Here is a 26,103-nt window from a genome sequence, read left to right on the forward strand (position 1 = left end):
AGAAAGCGGCAGGAAGGGGACACCGTCCGAGTGGGGCGTCGGGCTGGAGAGGCCACTGGGCTCAGCATCCTGGGCGCGTCCCCCCTGGGCGCTCCTCTCAGTGGGCCCCGCTGGGGCGGCTCCTCCGGGGCGGCCGGGAGCTACGCTTCTGTAGCCTGCGCTTGTAGGCGGCGGCTGGGAGGGGGGAGAGAGAACGGTCTCCGTGAGCCCTGGGATGGAGCAGGCCGGCCCAGCCTCGCCCCACCCGTCTGGCCCCTTCTGTGCGGGCCGCCCTCCCTGCGGGAACCTGGGCTAGTGGAGGCAGCCTGAGGCTTTTTTCTTTCTCTGCCTCCTGTTTTTTTGGGTTTTTTTTTAAGATTTTATTTATTTATTTTTAGAGAGGGAAGGGAGGGAGAGAGAGAGAGACATCAATGTGTGGTTGCTGGGGGTCATGGCCTGCAACCCAGGCATGTACCCTGACTGGGAATCGAACCTGCGACACTTTGGTTTGCAGCCCGTGCTCAATCCACTGAGCTACGCCAGCCAGGGCTTGCCTCCTGCTTTTGATTGCTCTTGAACCGACTTGGGCTAAGGGGCTTCGGGCGGGTGTTGGAAAGGAAAGTGGGCTGCCTGCTTTCTCCTTCCTTGGGGGGCCAGGGGCGCAGTGACAGGTGACCTTGTCCACAGACGGTGCTGCCCGTGTGGGTTTAGGACCCCCCAGGTACTCTGGGGAGGGGGGACAGGAGGGTGGGCTGTAATGCTGGGCCCCGCCCAGCAGGGGGCGGTAGGGATGATGCTCACGGTCTGTGCAGGTGATCCGAGGCTCCTCCCAGTGCCCGCTGGGCAGGCACCGGACGGTGGGCACGTGGCGCTGGACGAAGCCCTCTGTGCACTGGTACCGCACCAGCGAGTTGATCTCGTAGCGGTCCTTCTTCTGCCCGAACGTCCTGGCGTGCTCCACCACGGGGGGGTCTCCGCAGGCCACTGCGGGGCGGACAGCCTTCAGAGAGGGGCCTTGGGGGGAGGGGGGTCTCCTGTGATCGCCCCTGCCCATGAGGACGAGCCAGTGTCTGGCCCCCTCCGGCTGCGGTGAGACAGCCTGGAGCCGGGACACCCGGCCGTGAGCCCCGGCTGCCGACCGAGGGGCGTTGGCAGGCCGCGCTCAGAGTCCGGAGGCCGGCTGGGCTGCCGGCCGACTTAGAGCAGCCGGAAGGGAATGCAAGGAGGGTCTTACGGAGAGGAGGAAAAGAAAAGGAGGGAGGGAGGCAGGGAAGGCAGGGAAAGAGGGCGAGAGCCAGGCACACCGTCTAAACATCCTGGTTCGGGGGATGATGGGACCCGGATGGTCCCCAGAGGGGACTTGCCCTTGCCGGGGAGGCCGGCTGTGGGAGACGCCCCCCCCACCCCCGAACGGCTCCGGTCTGCTGGGCGGCGGTGAGGTGACATCCGCAGCCAGGAGACAAGGTGGCTGGCCCTCATCCCCTCACACAGCAGGGACCTAGCGTGGTGACTCCGCCCCCCGGGCCCCTCCCAGGCCGCCTCACCTGTGCCCTTTTTGCAGGTGAAGGGCAGGTGGTAGTTGCAGGGCACGTCATTCCACTCGCCCTTCTCATGCCAGATCATCACCACGCAGTCCTCCCCGCTGGCGAAGAAGTTGTCGGGCTGGTTGGGGCGCCAGTTCTCGAATTGCTGTGGGCCGGGGCGGGGGGGGGGGGGGGGAAGCAGTGAGGGCAGGCAGGGGCCTCACGGCTGGGGCTGACCCCCAGTTTCCCTCCCTTTCCAGCCCCGCCCCCATCGCCTGTGTCTTCTGGCAGCGGTGCAAAGGCTGCTGGGAGCCTGGTCAGGGTTGCCCCAGCTGTGGTCCTTCTCAGCCCCTCGCAAGGACAAGGTGTCACGGTCCCTGTTAAGGAGCTGGTGTCATCCCTCCGGCTCCACAGAGGCCAGCAGGGGGTGGGCACGCAGGCTGCCTGGCTTGGGCAGCACTGGGGTGGCAGAGACGTAGCTGCCGAGTGTACCCAGCCTCCCCGGGCTCCTCCCTCTGGCCCGGCCCTGGGATGACAGACCCGCCCCTTTCCCGTAGTGTAACTGATCCCTCGCCCGTGACCCTGGCTGTGGTCACCCCTCCGGGGAAGCCTCCCCGGAGGTCCTTCACGGAGAGACGGCGTTCACTCTGCGTGTTGTCCGTCTGGCGTCTGTGGTGCTGTCTGTCTGTCTGCATTCTTGAGCAGCCTCGAGCCCTCTGTTTCCAGGGAGCCCCCCCCTTAACGCTTGCACACGGCTCCCGGGGTGGCTTGCCCTCGCTCCTTCCTTGCCGTCCGCTTCCCTCCCCTTCCGTCGCTCAGCTCTCCCAGCCCCGGGCCGGCGGCCGAAGGCAGGGAGACGCCCAAGACGCAGCAGACCCCCTCCCTGCGCCGAGGGCCAGTCCCGCAGCTGCTCACTCGGGGAGGGTTTGCATGTGGTTTGAATGCGTCTCTGTCTGGGGGGTCTTTATCACCCCCCCCACCGTCATTGGGGTGCCCAACTGTGCCCGGAGCCCCTGGCAGAACTCACCAAGGAGTGCCCATCTGACCAGCGGAAGTCCCCTTCGATGGTCCTGTCGTTTAGGCCGATCCACTGGTAGTTTTGGGCGTTGTCTGCGGAGAGGGCACGGGTGTTGGGTGTGGCCCGGAGCCCCCTGGGGATGTCCGAGAGACTTGGGCTCATGGAGGCAGAGGGGGTGGAGGAGGGGGGGGGACGTGGGTGGGCTCCGAGGAGCGTGCCGCCTCCTTCCGAGGCCCTGACGGGGGTCTCCGCGCCTTCGGAACCCCTCGCCAAGCTGGCACGGGCCAGTGGCAGCCACCGGTTATTCTGGGGCTGTGACAGGCACTGTGGGGCTGTTCTGGGCGCCGTGGGTCCCCAAAACTCCTTGGTCCCCAAAACTCCTTTCCTCTTTCCTGTTCGCTCAGGGAGCTCAGGCCGCAGAGCGCCCTCCCCCCCTCCTGGCCCCCACCCCTGCAGCCACGCTGGGTCCAGGCCTGTGGGCTCCGGACCAGCGACCCCCTTGGCCCGTGTGCCCACCCACTCTCCTCTCTGGAGACCCCGCCAGGCTCACTGTTGACAAACTCCTGCTCCTCGGGCGTGACGATGCTGCTCAGGTGGGACTGCTGCTCGCGACAGCGGCTCTCGGCGTCCACCCAGCTCTCACGGTCGGGGAAGTGGCGGTAGCAGTGGCCCTGGAACTTGGTCCAGCCCTCCTCGCACAGCTCCTGGTCTGCAACATAGGTCCGGCGCGTGAGGGGCGGGGCCGGGCGGAGGGCGGAAGGTGGCGGCTGCCACGCGCGCACAGCGCCGATGCCCGCATTCTGCCCGCCTCCAACGCCCGCCCTCAAAGGAGAGGGCAGGCCCCGCTGGATGGAGGCTGGAGCTGGAGGCCAGGGAGGCCTGGGCCTGGTCCCTGGAGCCCCAGAGACTGTCCCATCCTGTGGGAAATGCCAGGGACCCTGTCTTTCTGGGATGCCACGCCGCCCACCCCCTGCCCCCAAAGCTTTCCGCAGGCCTGGCCGAGTTCAGCTGGCCGAGAAAAAGGAGGTGGGAAGGGGGGAGGTGTGGAGCTTTAAGGCAAAACATGGTTTGAAGTCCCTGGGGGTCTCTGGGAGAGAGGGGATTTGGGGGAGGTGCGTGAAGGCGGCGGCAGCAGCAGCAGCAGCAGCAGCAGCAGCAGCAGCAGCAGCAAGCAGAGCTGGAGGCAAGAAATGGCGCCTGCCGTGGGCACAGAGGACCAGGAATGCATCTGCTCTGGGTCCAGAGAGGACGCAGAGCTCAGTCCGTCCATCAGGGGCGGCTCCGGCTGAGCACACCCCTTGGAGGGCAAGGCGGCAACGCCGGGGGTCCCGGCCGGCCGGTATTTTATTCCTAGGAGGCAGGAGACCAGCGGGGAGGAGGCTCTCTCCTCCCAGAGCTACGCTGGCAGTGGGTTCTGAGCTCTGGAGGACCCGCTGGCTGGGGCTCCAGGGCAGCCTAGGGGCCAGGACGCAGAGGCTGCAGCCGCTCGCCCAGGCGTGGGAGAGCCACTATGTGAGTGTCCTTCCAACTCCACCCGCGGTGACAGCACCGCGGAGGCTTTCCGCTGGCCCCGTGGGAGTGTTGTACCGGCCGGGGCGCCCCTTGGAGCCCACGGTCACACATCTGCCAGCACAGCCCCGGGCGGAGGGCACTCCAGGACCCTCTCTTCCCTGTCCCCCTGGGCCCTAGGGCTGAGCCTAGAGCCGTGGTCCCCTCAGGCTGCCTGGCCGCCTCCTGGAGAGTCTGGCCGTCCCAGCGGGGAGGGGCAGGGGTGCAGGCGAGGCAGGTTTGGAAGAGACACAGTCGGGAAGAGCGGACAGAGTGGGAGGCCAGCAGGCTGAGGAGAAAGAGGCAGAGCGGCGGGAGGTCTAAGGAGGATGCCGCAGGGGGGCCCCTCAGGCCAAGGCCTCCTGAGAAGGAAGGCGGCCCCCATCTCACCCCGGGGCTGGCTGTGGGGGCCGTTCTTGGGCCCCAGCAGGGTCTGCGGGCTGAGATGAGCTGGGCAGGCAAAGCTGGAGGCTGTGTGTGTGTGTGTGGGTGTGGTGGGGCGGGCGGTGCGGGATGGAGGCCCTGGGGCATTCTGGGAGGGCTGGGAGCAGCGGGAGGAAGGGAGCTGAGGCACGAGGACCCGTGGGGTGGGGGTGGGGGCTCAGGACTGGAACGGGAGGACAGATGCGGCCCTGCGTAGCTGGGCACCAGGCCCAGGGCCAGCTGGGCGGCTCTGGCGCCATCTCCCTGCCCCATCCGATGCGGCGCCCTGTGATAGCCCTGCGTGCCCTCCCACAGGGCACCTCCTCTCCCAGCCTGGCACCCGAGAGCCCTTGTCTGTAAGGGAGCTTCCAGATCCTTCTCTCTGATGACAAATACGTTGGCACCCTGGGAAGAAAGTCCTTATAACTCTTTTCCCACCCCAGCCACGATCCCATGCATCAATGTCTTGGGGTCTTGGGGTGAGAGTGGAGCGTGGGAGGCAGCAGGGAGGAGGAGGACTCAGGTCTTTTCTTGCAGATGCCTCAAGTCCCTCCCCCGGCGTGTGACCTCGGCGGTGCCTCCCAGGAGCAAGCCATCCAGACCTGCCCCCCACACAGCCTAGGCCCCCAGGGCTTCCGCTGCTGGCTGGAAGTTTCTGGCACGTCCAGCCTGAAAGTTCCTTAAAAACAGTTTGAAGCCCCTGCATACTTCCAGTTCCGTGCGGGCCCCAGCTACTACGAGCAACCCTGAGTCTCGCCTCCCCCACTCCGAGGTGGGATCCAGGATTGGGGGCTCCTGGAGAGGGGGTTGGGGGCGTGGCCTGGCACGCAGCCCCCCTGGGCAGAGCCCGGCCCAGATGCAGAAGCAGAGGGGCCGGCAAGTCCCAGGAGGCCGCACTCGGCCCCTGCCCCGGGCCAAGAGCCTCTGTTCTCTCTGGCCAGCCCTTTGCCTGGCGCAGGGGAGGGAAGAAGTGCGGGCCCGAGTGGCATTGACCGGCAGCTGTCACAGTGGTGAGGAGGAGGAGGTGGCATGCAGCGGTCCCTGTTCATGCGTGACCGAGCATGCTGGTGAGGCGGGGGTGGGGGGGGCTCTCAGGCAGACAAACCGCAGCGTGTGCCAGGGGAGAAGAGGACGGCCGCTTGGCCAGCGTGGCACCGTGGCCCCTGAAGCCACGGTCCTGTAGGCAATGAAGCAGCAATGACACATGCCCTTGACCATACGAGGAAGCTCCGTGGCCACCATCCGGAGTGAGAGCCAATTGCTACCCCCACCCACAGCTTCCTTCCAGACAGGAGCGCTCACTGCGCTCGGTCCTCTCAGTCTGACGTGTGCAGCGGCCTGGACGGCGGCGTCAGCCGGCCTGGGAGCCCTGGAGCAGGTTAGCGTGGTCAAGGTCCCCCCGAGAGCCCTACATTCGGAAGCGCAGGCTGGCCTGGGCTGCACGTCTCTCCTGCGGCCAGACTGGCCCACGCCCCAGAGGTGGGTTTTCACGGGGAACGGCCAGAGAAGGAGTGGGAGTGCATGAGGGGCAGGGGGCAGGGGGCGGGGGGCGGGGCAGACTGCTCCCGGTGGCTCCTGAGTTGGCCCCAGCAGGGGGCTGGAGCCTGTGGTTAGAAGGGAAGGGTGAGGGAGGAGGCCGGCAGGTGGGTGGGGGGGAGTGTGCAGCCGTTAGTCACATTAGCTGAAGCCGAGACGGCCGTACCGGTCTCACACAGGTCCCCTCGGTAGCTGGGAAGGCATAAGCATGTGAAAGAGTCGATGGCATCCACGCAGGTGGCTCCATTCAGACAAGGGCTTGAGAGGCACTCATCAATGTCTGCAAGAAACCAAGGGCCACCATTAGGACGCCCGCCGGCACCTCCAGCCTCACAAGCACCGCAGCCTCTGGACGGGCGGCCGGCCAGCCCTGCGGCTCTCCAGAGCCCCAGGAGGGGCGGCTGCATTTCCTAAGCACCGTTGCTGCTGCTGCTGCTGCTGCTGCCGCCGCCGTCTTGGAGTACTGAAGCCAAAGGCCCACCGGGGGTCTCGTGCATGCATGTGGTTCTCGACGGGCCCGTGGAGCGTCGGAGCCTGGCCGCCCAGCGGGTGAAGAGATTCGGTGCTTCTAAAGCCAGATGCCTCTCGCTGGCGAGAGTGTGCACAGAGTTCCTCCAAGACGCCTTCTCTCGTGAGGGATTCAGAAAGCCATGGGGTTTGAACGGGCTCGCCACAGCGGTGAGCAAGGCCACCAGAAGTCAAGTGCTTGGAGCTTGGTTAGGACGCTTCCTCCTCCTCGCCTCCTCTGTGGCTGTGCGCCGCGGGAGCGGGGCAGGACTGTGCGGCGCTGCAGTGCGTGGGCGGTCGGCAGAGGGCGGAACCGAGAGAGGGTGGCAGCGGGGCGTGTTTGCACGGGATTCACGGAAACTCTGGGGGTTGCAGACACTGGTCTCGCCTTTAGTAACTAAGATCCTAGAGCATCTTGTGAAGATGAATCCAGCATTGTTCTCTTGGGTGGGGGGAGCGACGGAAACCCAGCCCAGCATTTCCCCTGCGCAGTCTCCTTTGAGCGTAAGGGCTCGGAACGTGGGCAACTCCGGGGAGGCAGCACGTCTGGGGCGGCTCCGGGCTGGGTGGTGGGAGAGAGCAGCGCCTGCAGCCCTCCGGGTATTGAGTGAGTGACCGCCCGCCCACACCGGCCTGGGGCACAGGCAGGCGCCCGTCGGCCTCTCCTTCCCAGGCATGCTCGTCCCTTCTGTTCTTCCTGATCCCATGTCTTCACGGGACCGGGACTGGGGAGTCGTTGGCCTTTGCCTGCCATGTTCCTCCACTGGCCACAGTAAGCACTGAATCGCCTCATCTGGTCCTTCTGCATCTTTCTGAGAAGCTGGAGAGAACTCTGCATTTGTACTCCAAAGCCTCCTGCTGGTTTTCCTCCCGGGCTGCGTCCCCTGGGAATGGGATCCGAGGGGCCGTGGAGCTCCTCTTCCCGGGAGATCCATGAACGTCTGCCGTGAACGGGTTCCACCAGCTCCCGGGGCTCCGCTTTGGGACGTGCCTCTCTCTGTGTTCACGCAACCTTCCGGACGCGACGTCATTGGGGGCGTCCCCTACTGGGCCTCAGGGCCCGCTACCCACAAGAACAGACGACGCCTTAAAGCCAGTCCTCTGGTGAGAAGGCACTTTCTTCTGGATGCTTTTTGCTGGGGCCTAGCAGACAGCGTCTGGTTGGACAGGAGCTGGGTCTGTGCCAGGCGTAGCCCGGAAAATCTCAAGTCCCCAGGCGTCTCCTCTCCCCACGCGGTTGGTTCTTCACGTCATCTCGGGGGAGCACACGCCGTGGACCAGAGGCCGACCGTTTGGGCCGGTCCCAAGCAAACCCAGAATGCATGAGGAACTGACGGACATCCCAGCATGCACTTGGATTCCCAGCAGCAGCAGTAGCAGCAATAGGTCAGGCCGGTGGGCCGGGGGCAGGGAAGCTGGGGGCGGCTGTCCTGCTACGGGAAAGCTCCGGGTTCTCTTTTGTCCATTAGCGTCATTACGGAAGATGGGAAGCACTGGGCAAGGGGGGGATTAGGCAAATGTAGGCGCCAAAGCAGTTGTATAGAGCAGGGGACAGGGGCGGTCTGTGGGGAGGAGAGCCAGACATCGGACTGGGGGGGGTGCCCTCGCCAGCCACGGAGGAGAGGGCAGGAGAGGTGGAGGCCCGGAGGGAGGCCAGGCCAGGTGGCCTCCAGGTGTCCCAGCAGCTTTTTTCACATCGCCCACCCTCAGGCGGCCCAAGGTCCCAGGGGGCAGCATCGTGTTTCCTTCTGCGTTTGGCCAAGGCCCAGAATCTGGGAAGGTGGCGGTTTTGCACAGGGCCCCGGAGTCACGGGTGAGGAGGGAAGGAGGGGCGGCGATCTTGAAGGCCACACAGCCTGGGGGAGCCCCGGGGGCAGCTTAGTGGGGGGGGGGGTGGCCAAGAGCGGCTCCGGCAGTAAGAAGGGGGCCGAGGGTCCCGTGCGGGGTGTCCCCACTGGCCACTCTGGCCCTGCACCGCCACCTCTTTCTGCGAAGGGCAGTTAGGACGTGGCCCGGCTTCTGGAACCACGAGAGGCATTGTCTGGGCCCTACTGTGCGCAAACGCAGAGTGGGGGACCGCCCACAGGGTGGTGGCAGGTGGAGGACGGGGCAGATTTGGGCGACACACAGACCAGGTGACGGAAGAGAGGTAAGAGAGGGAACCAGCGTCTCACTCAGAATCTTCCCGGAGCTGTGTCTGCACACACATCACGCCCCCAGCAGCCCTACGGGAACCGCAGGTCGGTTCTAGTCATCTGGTGTGGCGGGGGTGGGGGGTACCTCCAACCAGAGGATCCCCCCCAGAGCCTCACCTATCCCATAGGCTACTTGACCCACAGCTAAGGACCAGCCGAGACCCCTGGGTGGTACGTGCTCAGGGGCAGGGTGTCGCCGGGTCACCCCTGACCTGCAGCTGAGAATGCTGACCACCCGATGACAAGTACAGTCTGTGTCATTTCCTTCAGGGCAAGGAGGGGACCCAAACCGTGCCCGGCCCCAAGCGGGTAGGGGACGTTCTGGGGAGGTCTGGTCTCCACGATGCACCACAGCCCCTCTGAGCGTCCCCACCAGGGGCTGCCGGGCACAACCGGCTCCCTCCTTCAACATTTCTGTGAAGTCTCAAGTCTCATCTTCAAAATTCAAGTGCATTCTGCTTCCTGCTCCTCAAACAATCCGTGGCTGGACAAAGCACCAACTACTTCCCAGTTTCATCACTCAGCCGGACTTTTTTTTTTCTCTCTCTTAAACTGCCAGGTGGAACAGATGCCCTGGGAAGACCTGCCCTGTTTTTCTTGAGGCTTCTGCCCCCACAGGTCACTGTGCACCTCTCTCTCCTTCCTCTTCCCTGAGGATCCCAAGCCTCGGGGGACCTCGGTCGCTGCCTGCGCCTGCAGATCCTTCTGGGGGTGAAGGAGTCCCCTCCCTCCCCAAGGAGGGGCTTACCTATGTCACAGTGCTCGCCAGTGTGGCTGGGGGGACACAGGCACGTGGCGTGTCCCGCCGTCTCCTGGCAGGTCCCAGCACCACAGGGATCCTCAGCACAGGGCCTGGCGGGGGCTGCAACCCCCAGGGAGAGGCTGAGCTCTGAGAAGCTAGCATCCTGGCACACGGAGAAGCCTCTGAGACCTCGAGGTCGGGGCACGTGGTCCCCCAAGCTCAGGAGGCTGAATGGGGGTCAGCACGTTTCTGAGGGCCCTCCTGGGTACCTGGCCTCGGCTTCTGGGGGCCGGGCTCTCTGACTGGGAAAGGTCTCTCAGCGCTGGGGGACATGCAAGCGAGCCCAGAGCAAAATGTGGAAAAGGGTCAGCTCCTGGTGCCGGTGCTGGGATGGTGGGGGTGAGACAATCACTACAGGGCCGAGGAGTCCCTGGTACCGGGGTGCAGGTGGGGACGCAGGGACTAAAGTCACCACTCAGCCGAAATGACACTTTGTCATTCCTTCAGCTGGGCTGGTTTGAATTTGGCACAAAGTTGGGCATAAATGTCACCAGTAGCTACACTGTCTCATCTCACACTCGCTCCGTGGGAAGGGCGTGGGGGTGTCATCTCTGGCACCGTGTAACCCGCCATCCTTCCCTCCCTCTGTACCAAGTCCACGTAACTGAGCCCCCACATATGTGTTCTCGTGATGTAACATCGCTGTAACGGCAACACTCCCCGATCTTTATGAGCACATACCGCGTGCACACTGAGATGCTAAGTACTTGTTTTATATATGTTTACACGTTGCTGCATCTTCCCTGGGACTAGTCCCATTTTATGGTTGAGAATCAGAGAGGTTAAGAAACTTGCCTGTGGCTGCACAGCTAACCCATGGGGGAGTGGTGCTCAGAACCTTGAATCTACACCGCCTCCCGCTACTATGCTACCATCTGAACTGCACAAACACGTTTACTGGGGGGTCGGGGGGGAATGCCAACAATACCTGTAGTGGTTGCCCCGGATTCTTCTGTCCCCTCTGGAGAGGCTGGGGTGGACGCGTCTGTTAGGAAGGTGGCTGTTTCGGCTGTTTGCACCTCCTCTCCTGAGTGCAGGGGGCTGGAGGACTCGACTTCTAGACGCGCCTCTGCGGGGCGCTGGGTCTGTGGGGTCCGTTCAAACTCCGGGACGCCGGTGCCGATAACAACATCCAGCCCTGAGGTGTGACCGGATGGGTCTCCGCTGAGTTCGGTCCTGTCTCCAGAAGCCGTGGCTGTGGCCGAAGCCCAGCCCGATGTCTCTGTGACCACGTCGTAGGTGCTGGTCCCATGGAGCGGCTCGCCACTCACTCCCGAGGGCGTCGAGCCCTCTGTGGGTCCTTCCTGGAAGGCGGGGGTGCTGCCGCTGGCGTCCAGGCCTGAGGCCCCGCCCAGGTCTGCGCCAGGGAAGGCAGAGGTGGTTTCACTCAGATCGGGGGACCCCGAAGCTCCTCCACTGGCCTCGGGAGCAGCAGACGCCCCCACCCCAGGCTCAGGATAGGCAGATGTTTCGAGGCCAGATCCCGGGACTGACGACGCCTCTACTCCAGACCCAGGGAACCTCGGTGTGGCTCCGCTGACGTCTCCCGATGCTGAGGCTTCTCCACTGGACTCAAAAATCGGGGGGGTGCGTGCCAAAGGGGGTCTCTGGCCGAGTTCCTGGGAAACGGTTGGCTCAGTAACACCCTCCACAAATTCAGAAGCGATTAAAGTGACTTCCGGAAATCCTGAGGCCTCCCCGCTGCTGCCCGTGGCTGCTGAAGACTCTGCACTCACATCAACGGTGCCAGAAAAGTCCCCGCTAAAATACGGGGTGCTCGGAGGCTCCCCACTGGGCTCCACCAGCCCGGACTGCAGCCCACTGAGGTCTAAAACTCCCGAGGGCCCTTCTCCTGCTTCTTGGGCCGTGGGAGGCTGGGTGACAGACTCCACCAAAGTTCTGTCGACGAGGGAGACCGTAGGGAGACCCGATGCGAGTCCACTGCCGTCATAGGCTCCCGAGGGCGGGCTGCTCCCCGCCTCGGCTCCAGAGGCTTCTCCGCTGACCTCGGCTACTCCGCTCGGCAGGCCGCTGAGTTCCGGAGGCTGGGATGTAAACCCGCTGGAGTCGATGGCTCCGGAAGGCCGCCCACTGACATCCCCGACCCCAGAGGTGCCCAAGAGATCCGTCTCCCCGGAAGGGAGGCCGCTGAGCTCCACGGACCCTAAACCTTCTTCCTCTTTGAACGTCGTGGGGGTCACTTCAACCAGAGTGGTGTCCACAAACGTAATGCCAGAAGATTCGCCGCTGCCGCTCGGGGTGCCGGAGACCAGGTCAGGAATTCCGGGTGTGGCCCCGCTGAAGCCCGGCAACTCCGAGGGCTGCCCGCTGAGGTCAGGGACCACGGACGTCTCCCCACTGAGGTCGGTCATGCCGAACGGCCGAGCACTGCCGAAGAGGTCTCCCGAAACTTCTCCACTGGCATCTGGGAGTCCGGAAGGCAGCCCACTAAGCTCGGTCCCTGCAGACGTTTCCCCCGGAAACCCTGATGGCTGCCCACTGACCTCAAAAAGCCCAGATGTCCCCCCGCTGATGTCGGGAAGTCCCGACGGCCGTCCGCTGACATCGAAGAGTCCAGACGTTTCCCCGCTGATGATTTCCGGAGATCCAGATGCCTGGCCGCTGAGTTCGGCTCCTGAAGGGAGTCCGCTGGCTCCCCCACTGATGTCCAGCCCACTGAAGGGCAGCCCGGATATTTCTCCAGCGCCACTAATGCCAATGGTTCCCCTCCCTTCCAGTTCACTTGCCGCGGTGGCCGTGACCACTTCCACCAGCGTGGTGTCCACCAGGGAGACGGTCGGGAACCCAGAGGGAAGCCCACTGAGGTCAGGCAGGCCGGAGGACGGGCCACTTCCAAAGTCCACTCCGGAATACTCACCGCTGAATCCAGAGGGCAGGCTGCTCGCTTCTGGAGCGTGCCCACTTCCTAGAGTTCCAGAGGGTATTCTGCCCAGGTCCAGGGCTCCGGAAGCGGATCCAGTGAAGTCTTCTTTTCCAGAAGGCAACCCACTGAGGTCCTCAGCTCCAGAACCAGAGGTCTCTAGACCTTCTCTTCCAGACGGAAGTCCACTGAGGTCCCCTACTCCAGAAGCAGAGGTTTCTAGACCTTCTCTTCCAGAAGGAAGTCCCCTGAGGTCCTCTACTCCAGAAGCAGAGACGTCTGGACCTTCTCCAGAAGGAAGTCCACTCAGGTCCCCTACTCCAGAGGCAGGGGTCTCTAGACCCTCCGTTCCAGAAGGAAGTCCACTGAGGTCCTCTACTCCAGAAGCAGAGACTTCCGGACCTTCTCCAGAAGGAAGTCCACTCAGGTCCCCTACTCCAGAGGCAGAGACTTCCGGACCTTCTCCAGAAGGAAGTCCACTCAGGTCCTCTACTCCAGAGGCAGGGGTCTCTAGACCCTCCGTTCCAGAAGGAAGTCCACTGAGGTCCTCTACTCCAGAAGCAGAGACTTCCGGACCTTCTCCAGAAGGAAGTCCACTCAGGTCCCCTACTCCAGAGGCAGGGGTCTCTAGACCCTCCGTTCCAGAAGGAAGTCCACTGAGGTCCTCTACTCCAGAAGCAGAGCCTTCTAGACCCTCACCGCCAGAGGGCAGCCCACCAACCTGAGAAGCGTTGGACCACGTGATTCTGTCTTCCTCCCCCGAGGCCAGTCCACTTCCCACCGGCAGGCCCGAGCCCACTGTCGTGGGGGCGCCGCTGGAGTCAAGGTCCTCCGAGGGCAGCCCACTTGCACTGCCCCCCGAGGGCTGCCCACTGGAGTCCAGGTGTCCTGAAGCTTCTCCACTGCCTGTGAAGTCGCCGCTGACCTCCGGTACCCCGGATGTGGCCCCCGACCCTGGCAGCTCCATCCCGCTGGGCGCTGGGGGTGAGGGGGTGGACGGCTCCTCAGAGGTGAACGGCATCTCCGAGGGGGATGGCGTCTCCGAGGGGGATGGTTCCTCCGAGACCAAGGGCACTTCCGTGGCAGACGGGCTGCCTGTGCTCTCCTCGGTGGCTGCGCCGGTGGGAGGCCCTGTAGGAGGGACCCCTGCAGGAAAGGAGGGAGAAAGACGAGGTGCGGATTCAGTGATGCTACCCCGTTTCAAGCTGCTGCAAAGAAGCTGCATCCCATTCCTTCCTGGCAAAAATTTTTCTCTCAAGAGTTCAGACATGTGCGCAGGCATTTCCTGTTGGAACCTTGCACAGTATCTCTGGAGAGGGAGGAGGAAGGGAAGGAGGGAGGGAGGGAGGGGAGGGGAAGGGCAGCTACCAGCGAACTCCGCAGCAGCACCCTCGGGCTGTGCTTGGAGACCGGAAGGGGTGCCGTCCACCGCCCCACCGGATGTGGGGGCGCCCTGACTATCACTGAGGGCCACCAGGTCACCCTTCAAGTTCCTCCACATCATCCCCTGAATTGCCTAAACCCACGGTTCTCACAGCGTGGTCCGGAGACCAGCAGCACCAGCCATCACCCAGTGGCTTGATAGACAGGCACAGCCTCAGACGCCGCTCCAAGCCCCGCCCCCCGAATCCGACTCTGGGACGATGCCGGATGCTGACACTCTAGCCCAAACCCTCCGCGGCAGGGAAGGCCACACGGACCTGGCAGCGGGAAAGCGCCCGCGGGGGTGTAGGCTGGTGTCCATCGCGTCTGGTTTTCTGGCTCAGTGGTCAGATCTGGGACTGCCGTCGTCTCCTCCCCCGAGGGGACAGCGGCCACGCCCGGCCTCACGTCGGCCGTGATCCAATCCTCCACACCCGAGGGTGGTGTGGGCGTGCTACTCCCCTCTTCTCCTGGAGAGGGCGCAGCTGAGACTCCTGCAGGGAATGCGGGTTGGTGAGCCTTCCTTCTTACCAGGGGCCGATCCCAGCTGGCCCTTCTTGAGGGCAACTGGGGCACGTTGAGGGGAGCCAGACCTGGGCTAGAACCTCGCTGGGCCTCCACCCAACTCCCTCCTGCAGTCCAGTGAGGTCACTTTTGACCTCCCCCATTCATAAGAGCTATTGGCATCGACCACACTGTCAATATTCACACACCATCGGCACTCTATTTCTGGGTGGGCTGGGGGCCTCTCTTCTACATCAGGTATCATATCACCAAGCAGGGTTTAAAGGCGTTCTGCCCACAGAAGCATTTTTATCCCATCACGGCCTTGTGAGGTAGATACCATGATCTCATTTACAGATGGGGAAACAAAGGCACAGGATCAGGTGGCTTCCCCAGAGCCAGTGGCTTGTAAGTGGCAGCTCTTTGAACGCAACGATTATATCACGATTTCACAGATGAGGCAGAGGAAGTGAGAGGGTCAGTGACTCGCTCAGGGTCACACGGCTGCTTAGCGAGAGTCGTAGTTGAACTTCAAGTCGGCCTGATCTGAGAGCCTAAGGCCTCCCTCACTCCTCTCGACGTGTCTCCGGGTAACCTCGGGAGGATGCGTCTGCCTCGGAGTGGGAGCCTAAGGTCCCGCTAGCTCCAGAGCTGGCCCTGCCCACCCCCCCACCCAGGGACTGACCTTTTCCTCGTTCTGACGGACAGGGAGAGCGGACAGGAGCCAGGCGGGGTCCGTGCCAGGGAGTCCCCCCACCCCAGGGCGGAAGCGGGGACTGGAGGAGCGGACCTCCCGCGGCCACGTACCTCGGAAGCAGAAGGCGTGGTGCCGGGACAGGGGGTCCAGGAGGCCTGTCTGGTTGGGGTAGAGGTAGACGGTCCTCACGCCTGGCTTGTCGCCGCCACAGGCCGGCCGAGGGGTGACTATGGGGTAGCGGAGGCTGCCGTCGGCCAGCCAGCCGGCGTAGCACTTGTCCAGGCCCAGGCTCCAGGCGGCGTAGAGCTGGCCGGTGGAGGCCAGCGTGGCGTTGTGGGTCTTGCAGAACTCCAGGGCCTCCTGGAAGGTGAACTGCTCCGGGCGGGTGACGAAGAACACCTCCCCTGCGGGGGGCAGAGGCCGGCGGCCGGCGTGAGTGACCCTGCAGTGACCCCATGGGCGGGCGGGGTGGCCTCTGCCCAAACCCCCTGCCCCAGCACGGGTTAAAGACTCCACCCAGCCCGAAAATATGCCCCTGTTGGACCACTCCCCCTTGGATCTCCTGGGCCGCTGGGAAATGGGGTGACCAGCTGGGATGTCCTAGGAGTCGGGACTTTCAGCGCTAAAACCAGCAAAGCGGCAGCTCAACTGAGAAGGGATGGTCCCTTACGTTCCCTCCATGGCCCGTTCTAAATTCCCCAGTCGCACCCAGGCACCCCTTCCCTGCTGAGCTAGGAACCCCCGCCCGGGGCACCCTTACACCCCCTGTGGTTCCTGCACCACAGCCCTTGTCTGAGAGCACCGTGAATGCCGCGGGGCCGGGCCCACCCCACCGCCCGGGGCCTCCCCTCGGGCCAGTGACCGCTGCTGCGGGCTGGGTCCTGGCCCCCGGAACGACACCTGGGGGCCCGTCTGACTTGGGGGAAGGCAGTTCGAGTTTACTGAATAAATACCTACTTGTGCTGGGCACTTTTCACACATACCCCATGTCATACTAAAAAAAAGCCCCTGACCGGAGGGGTCAGTCAGGCCTGCTCCACAGACGAGCACACCCAGGCCTGGAACAGCTAAATCGCTTCCTCAGGCCCCGCAGTCAGCAGGTGGCAACGCTGACACCTTTCCAGGACACCAGTGTTTCCCAAGCCGGGGTCCGGGGAAGAGCGATTTGGCAATTTCCACGAGAGTTAAAATAAAATGACCCAAAGCGAAAGCTGAGGATCTGCGGCTCAACAAGCTCGGACAATGTTTGGGGAAGAGGTTTTTCTGCCTGTTTGTGCTTCCCGCCTTCCCTCAGGGCCATGGATCTGCCCGTGGGTGTCGGGACTCTGCCCAGGTTGGCATTTAAAACGAGAGATTTGCCCTGGCTGGCATAGCTCAGTGGATTGAGTGCGGGCTGCAAACCAAAGCATCGCAGGTTCGATTCCCAGTCAGGGCACGTGCCTGGGTTGCAGGCCATGGTCCCCAGCAACCGCACATTGATGTTTCTCTCTCTCTCTCTCTTTCTCCCTCCCTTCCCTCTCTAAAAATAAATAAAATCTTTAAAACAAGGGATTTATTGATCCGAAGACAAAGCCGGGAGTGGGCGGAGGGTGGAGCTCTCTCTCCTTCCTGTGTTCCCCCGACAGCCCCCTGCCCATCCAGGGCCCGAAGTGCAGGGACAGGACTCGTACCCTCGAGCTTGTCCACGTAGCAGTAGACATCGTAGGTTTCCGACGGCGGGCGCACGCCATACGTCCTGACTCCAGGGCTGCTGTCCTTGTCCCCCACGCACGGGGTCCTCGGGCTCACGATGGGGTATCTGCAAGGAGGGCAGGAGGGGCAGGTGAGGGCCTGTTCAGGGCCTCGGGGTGCAGGGTATGGCCGCTAGGCCACTTGGGGAACCAGGCGGGGAGGGTATGCGGTTGTCCAGGGGGATGCACACCAGGAAACAGCGCCTCATATTGGGGTGCCCCTGGCTTCAGAGGGGAGCCCACTGCATGCAAGAGCACTGGAAGGGGCTGGGGGGCTTGAGGATGGGGTCTCCCTCTCTATGTCTCTCAGGGGAAATGACCTGGAACGCAATGTCACCTGGGGCCCTTCCTCACCCTCTCTGAATTTGCCTCGGTTCTGGGGGCGCGGGAATGAAGGGAGCAGCCGTGGAGACACTGGTTAATTAATTAACCCTCAGGGGCAGCAGGTGCCCGCTGTGTCTCGGGTGCAGGGCCAGGCTGGGGCTCCCCTCGCCTGACCCCCAGGTTGGGTTTGGGCTGGGGGCGGCGGGCCCTTCACCTGACGGTCTGGTCCTGCAGCCAGCCGGCGTCACACTGCTCGTAGCCGGCCTCGTAGGCGGCCTGGAGCTGCTCGGGCGAGGCGATGACTGCCCCGGTGCGCAGGCAGGCCTGCTGGGCCTCCTCGAAGGTCAGCGAGTAGCGGGTGGAGCTCGGGCGGTAGTGGAACACGACCCCTGGGGGCGGGGGCGGGGCGGAGGGAAAGAAAGAAGGAGACACAGCAGGTTCAGGATGCCATAGGGCCCGGTCCCCACGGCTCTGTGGGCACGGAGGGAACCCCGGCTTCTTGAGGAGCAGCCTCCCTTCATCCCTTCCTTCCTTCCCTACTTCCGATCCCACTCCCAGGAGATGCGGACCTCAAACTTTGAATTTTATGTAGTTTTCATTACGTATCAAAATCTTCTTCTCATGACTCCCTGCAACTATTAGTTGTCCTGCAACTATTGAAAAATGCAATATGATTTTGAGTGCACAGCTGTGTAGAAGTAGGTGGCGAGCTCGATGCGGTCTGTGGGCCGTCGTCTGTGGACCCCTGGAGGGTCAGCGCCGTGAATGCCCCCCCCCCCCGCCAGTCTCCGAGTGTGGCGGGTTTCAGTGGTTCTGTCCTGTGGAGGTGCCTGACGGGGCCAGGAGGGTCCTGGATAGAAGAACCCTGGTTTTCTCCTCCACTTCCCCTGGGCCCTACGAGCACCTTTACCTGCCTGACATACACACTGGTTCCCACCTACGACTTCACGTGAAGGAAATGCTTTGTGGCCACAGAGCATGCGCGTCCCTGGCCTGGCCAATCCCCTTTGTCTCATCAATAAGGAGAACGCATTCTGAGAGGGAGAGAGGCCTGGCCCCGGTCCCAGGTGCAGGTGAAAGTGTAGATCCCCAGGCCAAGTCCCTCCCACCTGCCCCTGCAGCCTCCCCCCCGAGGAGGGCGCACTTACCCCCTGGCAATCGTGGCCGCCCGGGGACCTCGGCCTCACCCGGGGCTGCGGTCACCTGCACGACCAGGTCCTCGCCGGTGAAGGGGCCCAGGCCGGGCGTGGACTCCTCGGGCGAGGCCCAGGGCCCGGTGGCCTCTCCAGTCCCGTTCTCGGCCCCAGGGAAGGCGGTGGCCTCTTGGTCAGGACCCAGCGTGAAGGGCTCCTCGGGCTCCGCGGCCGTGGGGGAGCCGAAGATGGGCCTCACGGTGAGGATCACGTTGCCCCGGGCTTCCCCCTCGGTGACGTTGCGGGGGAGGGGCAGCTCCACGTCCGGCCAGGTCACAGTCTGGACGGTGATGTCCTCTTCCCCGCCCACCCCGAAGAAGTTTTCCGGGATGTCCCCGAAGTCTTCACCTGGGCGGGGACGAAGACGAGCCCCAGTTAGCAACTCAGCCGGGGGTTGACAGGGGGGAGGGGAGCCCCAGCTCCACCTCCTTCCCCACCGGGAGGGAGAGCACCCACTGTGCGCCTGGCCCCTCGTCTGGGCGACGGTTCCCTTCAGGGGGCCCCACGGTCTCCAGGTGGCAGAAGACTGCGGAGCTGTCGTAGCGCGAGGCATCGACCAATCGTCCCGCTGCTTGTGAAACCCGTGCAGCTCCAGCGTCTCTTCCTGACCCATGACCTCGGCCTCCTGACCTGTCTGTCCCCCGGGCACCTCGCTGAGCAGCCAATGGGACAACGTAAACCTCTCATAAAGGGACATGGGAAGACGGCGCTGAGGATGAAGGAGCTCGTGACATGGATGAAAGACGAGAGAACGACTCATGGGAATCTCAGGGTCTGGCGGAAACGAGCCAGTTAATCACCGATAAAGAGAAAACCCACCAGCGTGTGCTGACTCAGAGAGGGTGGTTAGACCATGGAAAGGTTGAGAGAGGCTTAGGGGGAAATCCTCATTATTCTTATTCTTATTTAAGAGTTTATTTATTTATTTTTAGAGAGAGCGTAAGGGAGGGAGAATGAGAGGGAGAGAAACATCAATGTGTTGTTGCCTCTCATGCGCTCCCTACTGGGGACCTGGCCCGCAACACAGGCATGTGCCCTGACTGGGAGTCGAACCAGTGACTCTTTAGTTCGCAGGCCGGTGCTCAATCCACTGAGCCACACCAGCCAGGGCAGACATCCTCGTTATTTCACGTTAAGACCTGGCTGTGGGAGTTAACAGGAAGTGAGCTACATCACTCCACGGCCGCTAATTTTAACATAAAGTTGATGCAACTCTGCATTCATTCAATTGTTTGTCCCTCCAAGAATTCTCATTCGATTGTGGTTATTACCTAGACTGTGTCAAATGTAAGATAAAAAAATGTTTCGCCTACATTTTCCAAATAAAGCCTTTGCGGAAACCTCCCTCCCTTCTTTTCCGTGAGTCCCATTCTGAGGGCAGATAACAGGACACCCCAGGGGGGCACGGCCTCCTGTTGGGCTCCCCCATCTCCCATGTGGTGCCACCACCTCCCTAGGAGACGGCTGAGGAAACCGAGGCTCAGGGCCGTGGCTTTCCCGGGTTGTGCAGCAGCAGGCGGCAGAGCTGAGGTTCCAGCCTGAGCAAACCCAGGCACTGACGCTCACGCTCGTAACCCGTTTACCCTGCCGCCTCCGGCCACTCTGCCTTAGCTCCTCGGAACCAGCGGGAATGGGGGTTGCTAACACATGGGCTTCGGGGATCCAGGGGCCCTTTGAAACGGTAAAAACAAGACAGCTCCCCGTTCCCGGATCTCTTTCTCCGGGCCCCCAGGCGCCCGCCGCACCTGTGTAGCAGATGGCGTCGTAGCGGGACGAGGGGTCGGGGTAGCCCGTCTGGTTGGCGTGCAGGTAGACGGTCCTCACGCCCAGCAGGTTGCCCCCGCAGTTGGGCCGGGCCTTGGAGATGGGGTAGCGCACGCTGCGGTCGGCCAGCCAGCCGGCGCTGCACACATCCATGCCGCCCTGCCAGGCCAGGTAGAGCTGGCCCGTGGTGGCCAGCCGGGCGCCCAGCCGCCGGCACTCGTTGGCGGCCTCCTGGAAGGTGAACTTCTCCGGCGACGTCGAATAGAAGACCTCGCCTGGGATGGACACAGCAGGCAGGGTGAGGACCTCCCGCCGCCCCCGCCTCCCCCATCCCTGGGGAGGTCCACGGGGGGGCCTCCAGGTCTGGAGCCCGTTCTGACTTGGGACATGGGTGGCTGGGCAGAGCTGCGGGGGGTCCTGGCTGGGAGAGGCCGTCCCAGGTGAGGGACCAGTGACAAGCACTCTGGTGTGGCACCAGTTTGCAGGCACCCGAGGCCACGGAGGCACCTGGGGCACCTGGGGGCTTCCCTCCTCTCTTACCCGCCCCTCCGGGCATGGCCCAGGGGGCGCCTTGGCTCGGTGCCCTGTCCCAGAATCCGAGTGTCACTAGGGAGAAGGGGGCAGCTCGTGGACTCCCGGGGAAGGGGCCAGGGCGTCCTCACCCTCCATCTCCTCCGCAAAGCAGTACACGTCATAGGTCTCATTGGTGTCGCGGATGCCGTAGGTTCTCACGCCCGGAAACTCATCCTTGTCTCCATAGCAACCTTCCCGAGGGACGTGGATGGGGTACCTGCCGGGGACACACGGTGGGGCGTTTCACCAGGGGACAGAGGGGGCCTGTGACCCGTGTCCTCTCCCTTCATGGGGGGAAGCGGCGACCTCCTGATGCGTTTGCCGGGGCCTGCCCTGGGGGTGGGGACTCTTTGTGTCGGCAGGTTTTCCTGCAGCGTTACTGACGTGTGTGTTTGTGTAGCTATTGGTGACTAGAGGCAGCCCCCTTGCTGGGTATGTCTCGGTACCCCACGTGGTCTTTCAGGGGCCTGCGAACCTTTTCTGTAGAAGGCCAGAGAGTAAATATTTTAGGCTGTAGGAGAATGACGATGTGTATGTGTGAAGTGTGCGGAGAATGCTCCCAAGAGGCAAAGCTGCTGGCAGCCACCCGCTCTACCGCAGGACACCGGGTGCCCGATGCAGGGTCGGCCAGGGCATCCCTCCAGCGCCAACCTGGGCCGGCCATGGTGTCACGCTGGCACCAGCTCGGTGCCGGTCGACGCTCCAGCTCATCGGCCACCCCACTCTCCGCGGCCAGCCCGGGGGCTCACCTGACGGTCTGGTCGGCCAGCCAGCCGGCGTCGCACTGGTGGAAGCCGTCCTCGTAGGCGGCCTGCAGCTGCTCGGGCGTGGCGATGATGGCGCTGTTCTGCAGGCAGGCCCGCTGCGCCCTGTCGAAGTCCAGGGTGTAGCGCGTGGAGATGGCTCTGTAGTGGAACACAACGCCTGCCAGCCAGGCGCGGCCCAGCGAGCACGTCAGGCACGGCCTCTTGTCCCTGCAGGGGCTCACGCAGTGACGGCCGTCGCAGAAGGGACCTCCCGGCCCTCCGGTGCAGGCCTCTAGCTGACTCGCCCCCTACTGGGGACCTGGGGCATGACTCCCCTTCCTACATTCGCTGGCGGCCTTCCTGCTTTTGCTGGAATACCTCCAGTGACAGGGGCCTCACTACCTCCCCAGGCACCTTCTAAAAACACCTAGGATGATTCTGATAATCAGGAAGTTCTTTAAAGGGAACGACAAGCTGCCTCCTTACACCTTTTTCTTGTCACTCCAGGGAGAGAGAAAGGGCACCAGGGTGTCTTCCGGGACTGAGAATGGGGGTGGGGGCTGGGGGAGAGAAAAGACGGCTGGTGGAAGAGCCGGGGGCTGCCCATGTCACCTCCGGGGACAGCTCAGGCAAGCCACTCAGCCTCAGACTGCTTGTCCGCACAACAGGGGACGAATGACCACAGGCCACACAACCACAGGATCTCGGCCAAGCACCAGCCGTCATCCCCGTGTGACCGCAGCCAGGAAGTATGTAATTCCCTCGAAGTCCAGAAGGAATGGTGTTCCCAGCTCTCCGTTACACCTGGAGTCGAGTAAGTCGACGGAGGTGCACACACGGGCAGGGGGAGGGTCTGGGATTGGAGAGCCAGCCCGTCTGGGTCCCCACGGGGAAGAGGCCATTTGTTTCTTTCTGCAGGTGAACCAGGGTCTCTGGTGGGAGTCAGGGGGCGGTCTCACCTTTCACCACGACCTCCAGGGTGGCCTCACTGTCCTCGATGCCGTGCATGACCTCGCAGCGGTAGACCCCTGAGTCGTTGGAGCGCAGGCTCTGGATTTCCAAGGTGGCGTCGCTGGGGATGGCCGGGTAGTTGGGCAGCGAGACCTTGTCCCGGTAGGCGCTGTTGACCCGCACCTGGCCTTCCGTGGCCACCAGCAGAACCACCTCCTTCTCCTTGGAAATGCGGCTCCACTTGATTCTCGGGGCGAGGGGGGCGGTGGAGGGGGCGGTGGTCACGGGGTGCATGGGGTCGATGAAGTAGCAGGGGATGGTGAGGGAGGTCCCCAGGAGGACCCGCAGCGGGGACGGTTCGGGGATGCTGACGCTCAGCGAGTTGTCGGGGCCTGCGGGGGAGACAGGCTGGTTAGAGCGCAGAGACGACCGCCCAGCCTCCCAGGCACGACCCAGCGAGCCCGTGCGCCTGTGTCGGGGACACTCCTGTGCCCGATTTGGAATTCCCAGGCATCCTCTCGACACCCTGTCCAGAGCAGCGTTCCTCAAGACCCCCGGTGTCTGCCACGGAGCCAGGGGAGGGTCCCTGAGGAGGGCGGGACGAACTTCAGAGTCGAGACCACCTCTCTGCTTCTGAAACTAAGGTGTCCTGGGGGCTGCGGAGCCACCGGATAAACAGAGCCCTTCTTCCTGGAGTGGCAGCTTGACTCACAGACTTGGGGGAGTAACTATTTGGGGGTGGAGAGATTAGGATGGGGAAGAAAAAAACCCCCCACAAAACTTTTAAAGCCAAGAGTCAAAACTTCAGAGATGGGCCCCATGGACGGAGGTCGGCCTCGGGCTTGGTTCCTGGCTTTGCTGGAGGACAGGTCATTCTCCTCCACTGCTGGGGCACTGGGGGGCCTAGTGGGAGATGCACCAGAGACAGCCAGACATTGAAGTCTGCAGAGAGTCAGACGGGGTGCGGGTGTGATATGGCTGGACTCTATAAAACATCACGGAGCATTCTCAGGGAAGACACGCGGTTTACCGAATGCTTTTAGATGTAAAGGTCTTCCTGGAAAGGGAAGGAAACAGCTTTTGGAAAAAAGAAAAAAGAAAAAACGGCACCTTTCACGGTGAGTCATTTGCTTAGGAGACGCTTTGTGCGGGAGGGGGTGCCGGTTGAACTCAGAAATGCTTCAGATATTTGTGGGTGGTGGGTACATAACAGGGCAAGGAGCGGGGAGCCAGGAATGCCTGGGGTCCGGCGCTAACCTTCTGATGTCCTGGGCAGCCCCCACCAGGCCCTTCCACAGACACCTCCCCTTGCACGCTCTACGACACAGCACGGGTTCACAGGCGGTGGTCCTCCGGGAATCGCCGCCGAAGGCGATGGTGACGCCCAGCTCTGCTGTCTCTACGGCTCCGGGGACTGGCTTGCCCGGGGGGTTGGACCACCGCAGGTTATGGCTGGGAGTGGGCATGTGTGGGTCCCCGAGCGAGAGGACAAAGGGACACCCCCAGATACCCTGTGCCTAAATATTTACCAGTTATAAATCAAGTGAACAGACTGTTAAATAACATATGTTCTATCTTCCTGTTTGACAAGGATACCTTTCTGTTAAGTTGTGTATTTATTCTAAAGCTCTTTTTTTAAAAGATTTTATTTATTATTTATTTTTAGAGAGGGAAGGAAGGGAGAAAGAGAAAGAGAGAGAGAGAAACATCAATGTGCGGTTGCTGGGGGTCATGGCCTGCAACCTCGGCATGTGCCCTGACTGGGAATGGAACCTGCGATGCTTTGGTTCGCAGCCCGCGCTCAATCCACTGAGCTACGCCAGCCAGGACACGGATACCTCTCAAAACGGAAAGCCAGACGCAAACGCAGAACCCTCAGATTCCTTAGAGTCTGGCGTCGGGATGTGGGTGCAGGCGGGAGGAGGGGAACTGGGCCCCGTTTTTCCCCACCGCTGCTCTGCACTGCGAGGGGGCGGCCTTCACCCTGGCCTCCCATCCCAGCTCTGTCCACACCCCGCCCAGGCAGCCACCTCTCAACCTCTCGACCTCGGGCCTCGGGGTGGCTCACACCGGGGGCGTGATGGCCCACAGAGCCTCCCGCGCGAACGAGACCGGCGCGGGAATGTCCTCACCTGGAACTTCTACGGAGACGGCTGCTGCGGTGGCGATGACCCTCAGAGTCACGAACGCCAAGAGTAAAGTGGTCATAGTTCACCTGCAAGAGGGGAGGCAGCGGTGTTACTTGGGGGTTCCCGTGCAGTGAGAGGTCCAGGAGCTTCCCGGACACACGGCACCTGGTGAGAGACGTCACGCCCAAGAACACGAGATCACACGGCGCTAGGGAGGCTGCACGGGGTCCCCGCAGTCACCTGCCGGAAAACTGTCACGTGAGGCCTACAAATCTGTGACCACCACAACGTGAAGGGTGTCTGCGGTGTGATTGGGACCCCGACCCCGAGCGGACAGCTGCAGGCGCACCCCAGGAAAGCCCAGCGGAGCCGTGGGGGGCTGAGCAGACTGCTGGCTCTCAACTGCAGTGGCCCGTGGACATCGCCTGGGCTGCCGTCCGGTCCTCGGGTGTCTGGAAAGCGTCCCGGAAGGATCTAGTGGGCAGCCGAGATGGAGCAGGCCCCTGGGCCTCCCCCTGGGACCTGCGCCTCTGTGACACGTGCCCAGTGACCTTTACTGGTTGTGCTCCTGGGCGGACTGGCATTGGCATGGGCACTGCCCCCACCCTCCTCTGCCGTCCTGGAGCGCTGCTCTTGGTTTAAGATGCCTGCGTGTCATGGCGCAGCTGCAACTACAGACAAGAATGGAGCGGCCCCCAGCTGAGGCTGTGGCCCCTGGCGTCCCCGATCTCAGCTCCACCAGAATCTGATGGCCCAGCAGGTGTCGCTGTGGGCTCAGTCACCGTCTGCTGGGGCCGATGCCTCCCTGCCAGGCTGGGGTTCCCATCCCAGGGATGCATGGGGGAGGGGTGGGCAGGGCCCAGGACTCCAGGGGACTCTCTTGGGTGACTCTTGCCTGTCGATTTTTTTAAAAGATTTTATTTATTTATTTTTAGAGATGGGGGAAGGGAGGGAGAAAGAAGGAGAGAGAGAATCAATGTGTGGTTGCCTCTCACATGGCCCCCACTGGGGACCTGGCCTGCAACCCGGGCATGTGCCCTGACTGGGAATCGAACCTGCGATGCTTTGGCTGGGAATCGAACCTGAGACGCTTTGGTTCGCAGCCCGCGCTCAGTCCACTGAGCTGCGCCAGCCAGGGCTTGCCCGTCGTTTTGAGTGATCTTCCCACCACAGTCGTCTGTTCCACGCGCACACGCCCTGCGAGCGGCGAAGGGGCTGCGTGTGCGGAGAGATGAACGCACCGCGTGTCTCCCCGGCACGCAGGGAGTCTGGAGAACCCCGAACGCCTAAGCGGCAGCCCGCCGCCTCGCCTCGGGGACTTTCCTCCCTAGACGCCGCCTTCAGAAATGACCCGGGGCTCCAGGTCTTTCAGGCCCGGCGTGCCCATTCACAGCTGGGGGACCGTCCCCGGAAGGCTCAAGAGGGCAACGTGGCGCCCCCCCCGACTCTGGGGACGGGGCTAGACCTGCGGGCTCCTCTCGCCCCGGAGCCTCAGGGAGGCCGTGTCCAGACACAAGGCCCGCCTGTCCTCCTTCCCTCGGAACACCCTTCCCCGGGACGCGGTGTGTGTTTTCGGGGTCGCGTTCCTCCCCTCGCTCTCCGAACAAACGTGACATTGTCCCGGACGCTGTGGTTCTTCTCCGCGGGGCCTGGGCCTG

General features: G+C 63.0%; 1 protein-coding gene across 1 annotated transcript; it reads right to left on the reverse strand.

Annotated features, from left to right (window-relative positions):
* Positions 1-97: 97 nt before the first annotated feature.
* ACAN (aggrecan) lies at positions 98-24,524 on the reverse strand. The gene is made up of 17 exons (XM_045825038.1): positions 24,449-24,524; positions 22,325-22,708; positions 21,369-21,543; positions 20,709-20,836; positions 20,028-20,321; positions 18,238-18,630; positions 17,304-17,478; positions 16,706-16,833; positions 15,146-15,439; positions 14,113-14,328; positions 10,460-13,558; positions 6,194-6,307; positions 3,071-3,229; positions 2,530-2,612; positions 1,524-1,668; positions 781-963; positions 98-234 (listed from the first exon to the last, which is right to left on the reverse strand). Exons 1-17 carry the CDS (start codon positions 24,522-24,524, stop codon positions 98-100), a joined length of 6,183 nt encoding a protein of 2,060 aa, XP_045680994.1.
* Between the last annotated feature and the right edge of the window lie 1,579 nt (positions 24,525-26,103).

Source organism: Phyllostomus hastatus, unplaced genomic scaffold (assembly GCF_019186645.2).
Source record: "Phyllostomus hastatus isolate PE091 unplaced genomic scaffold, TTU_PhHast_1.1 phas_scaffold_555, whole genome shotgun sequence".
NCBI classification, from domain to species: Eukaryota; Metazoa; Chordata; class Mammalia; order Chiroptera; family Phyllostomidae; genus Phyllostomus; species Phyllostomus hastatus.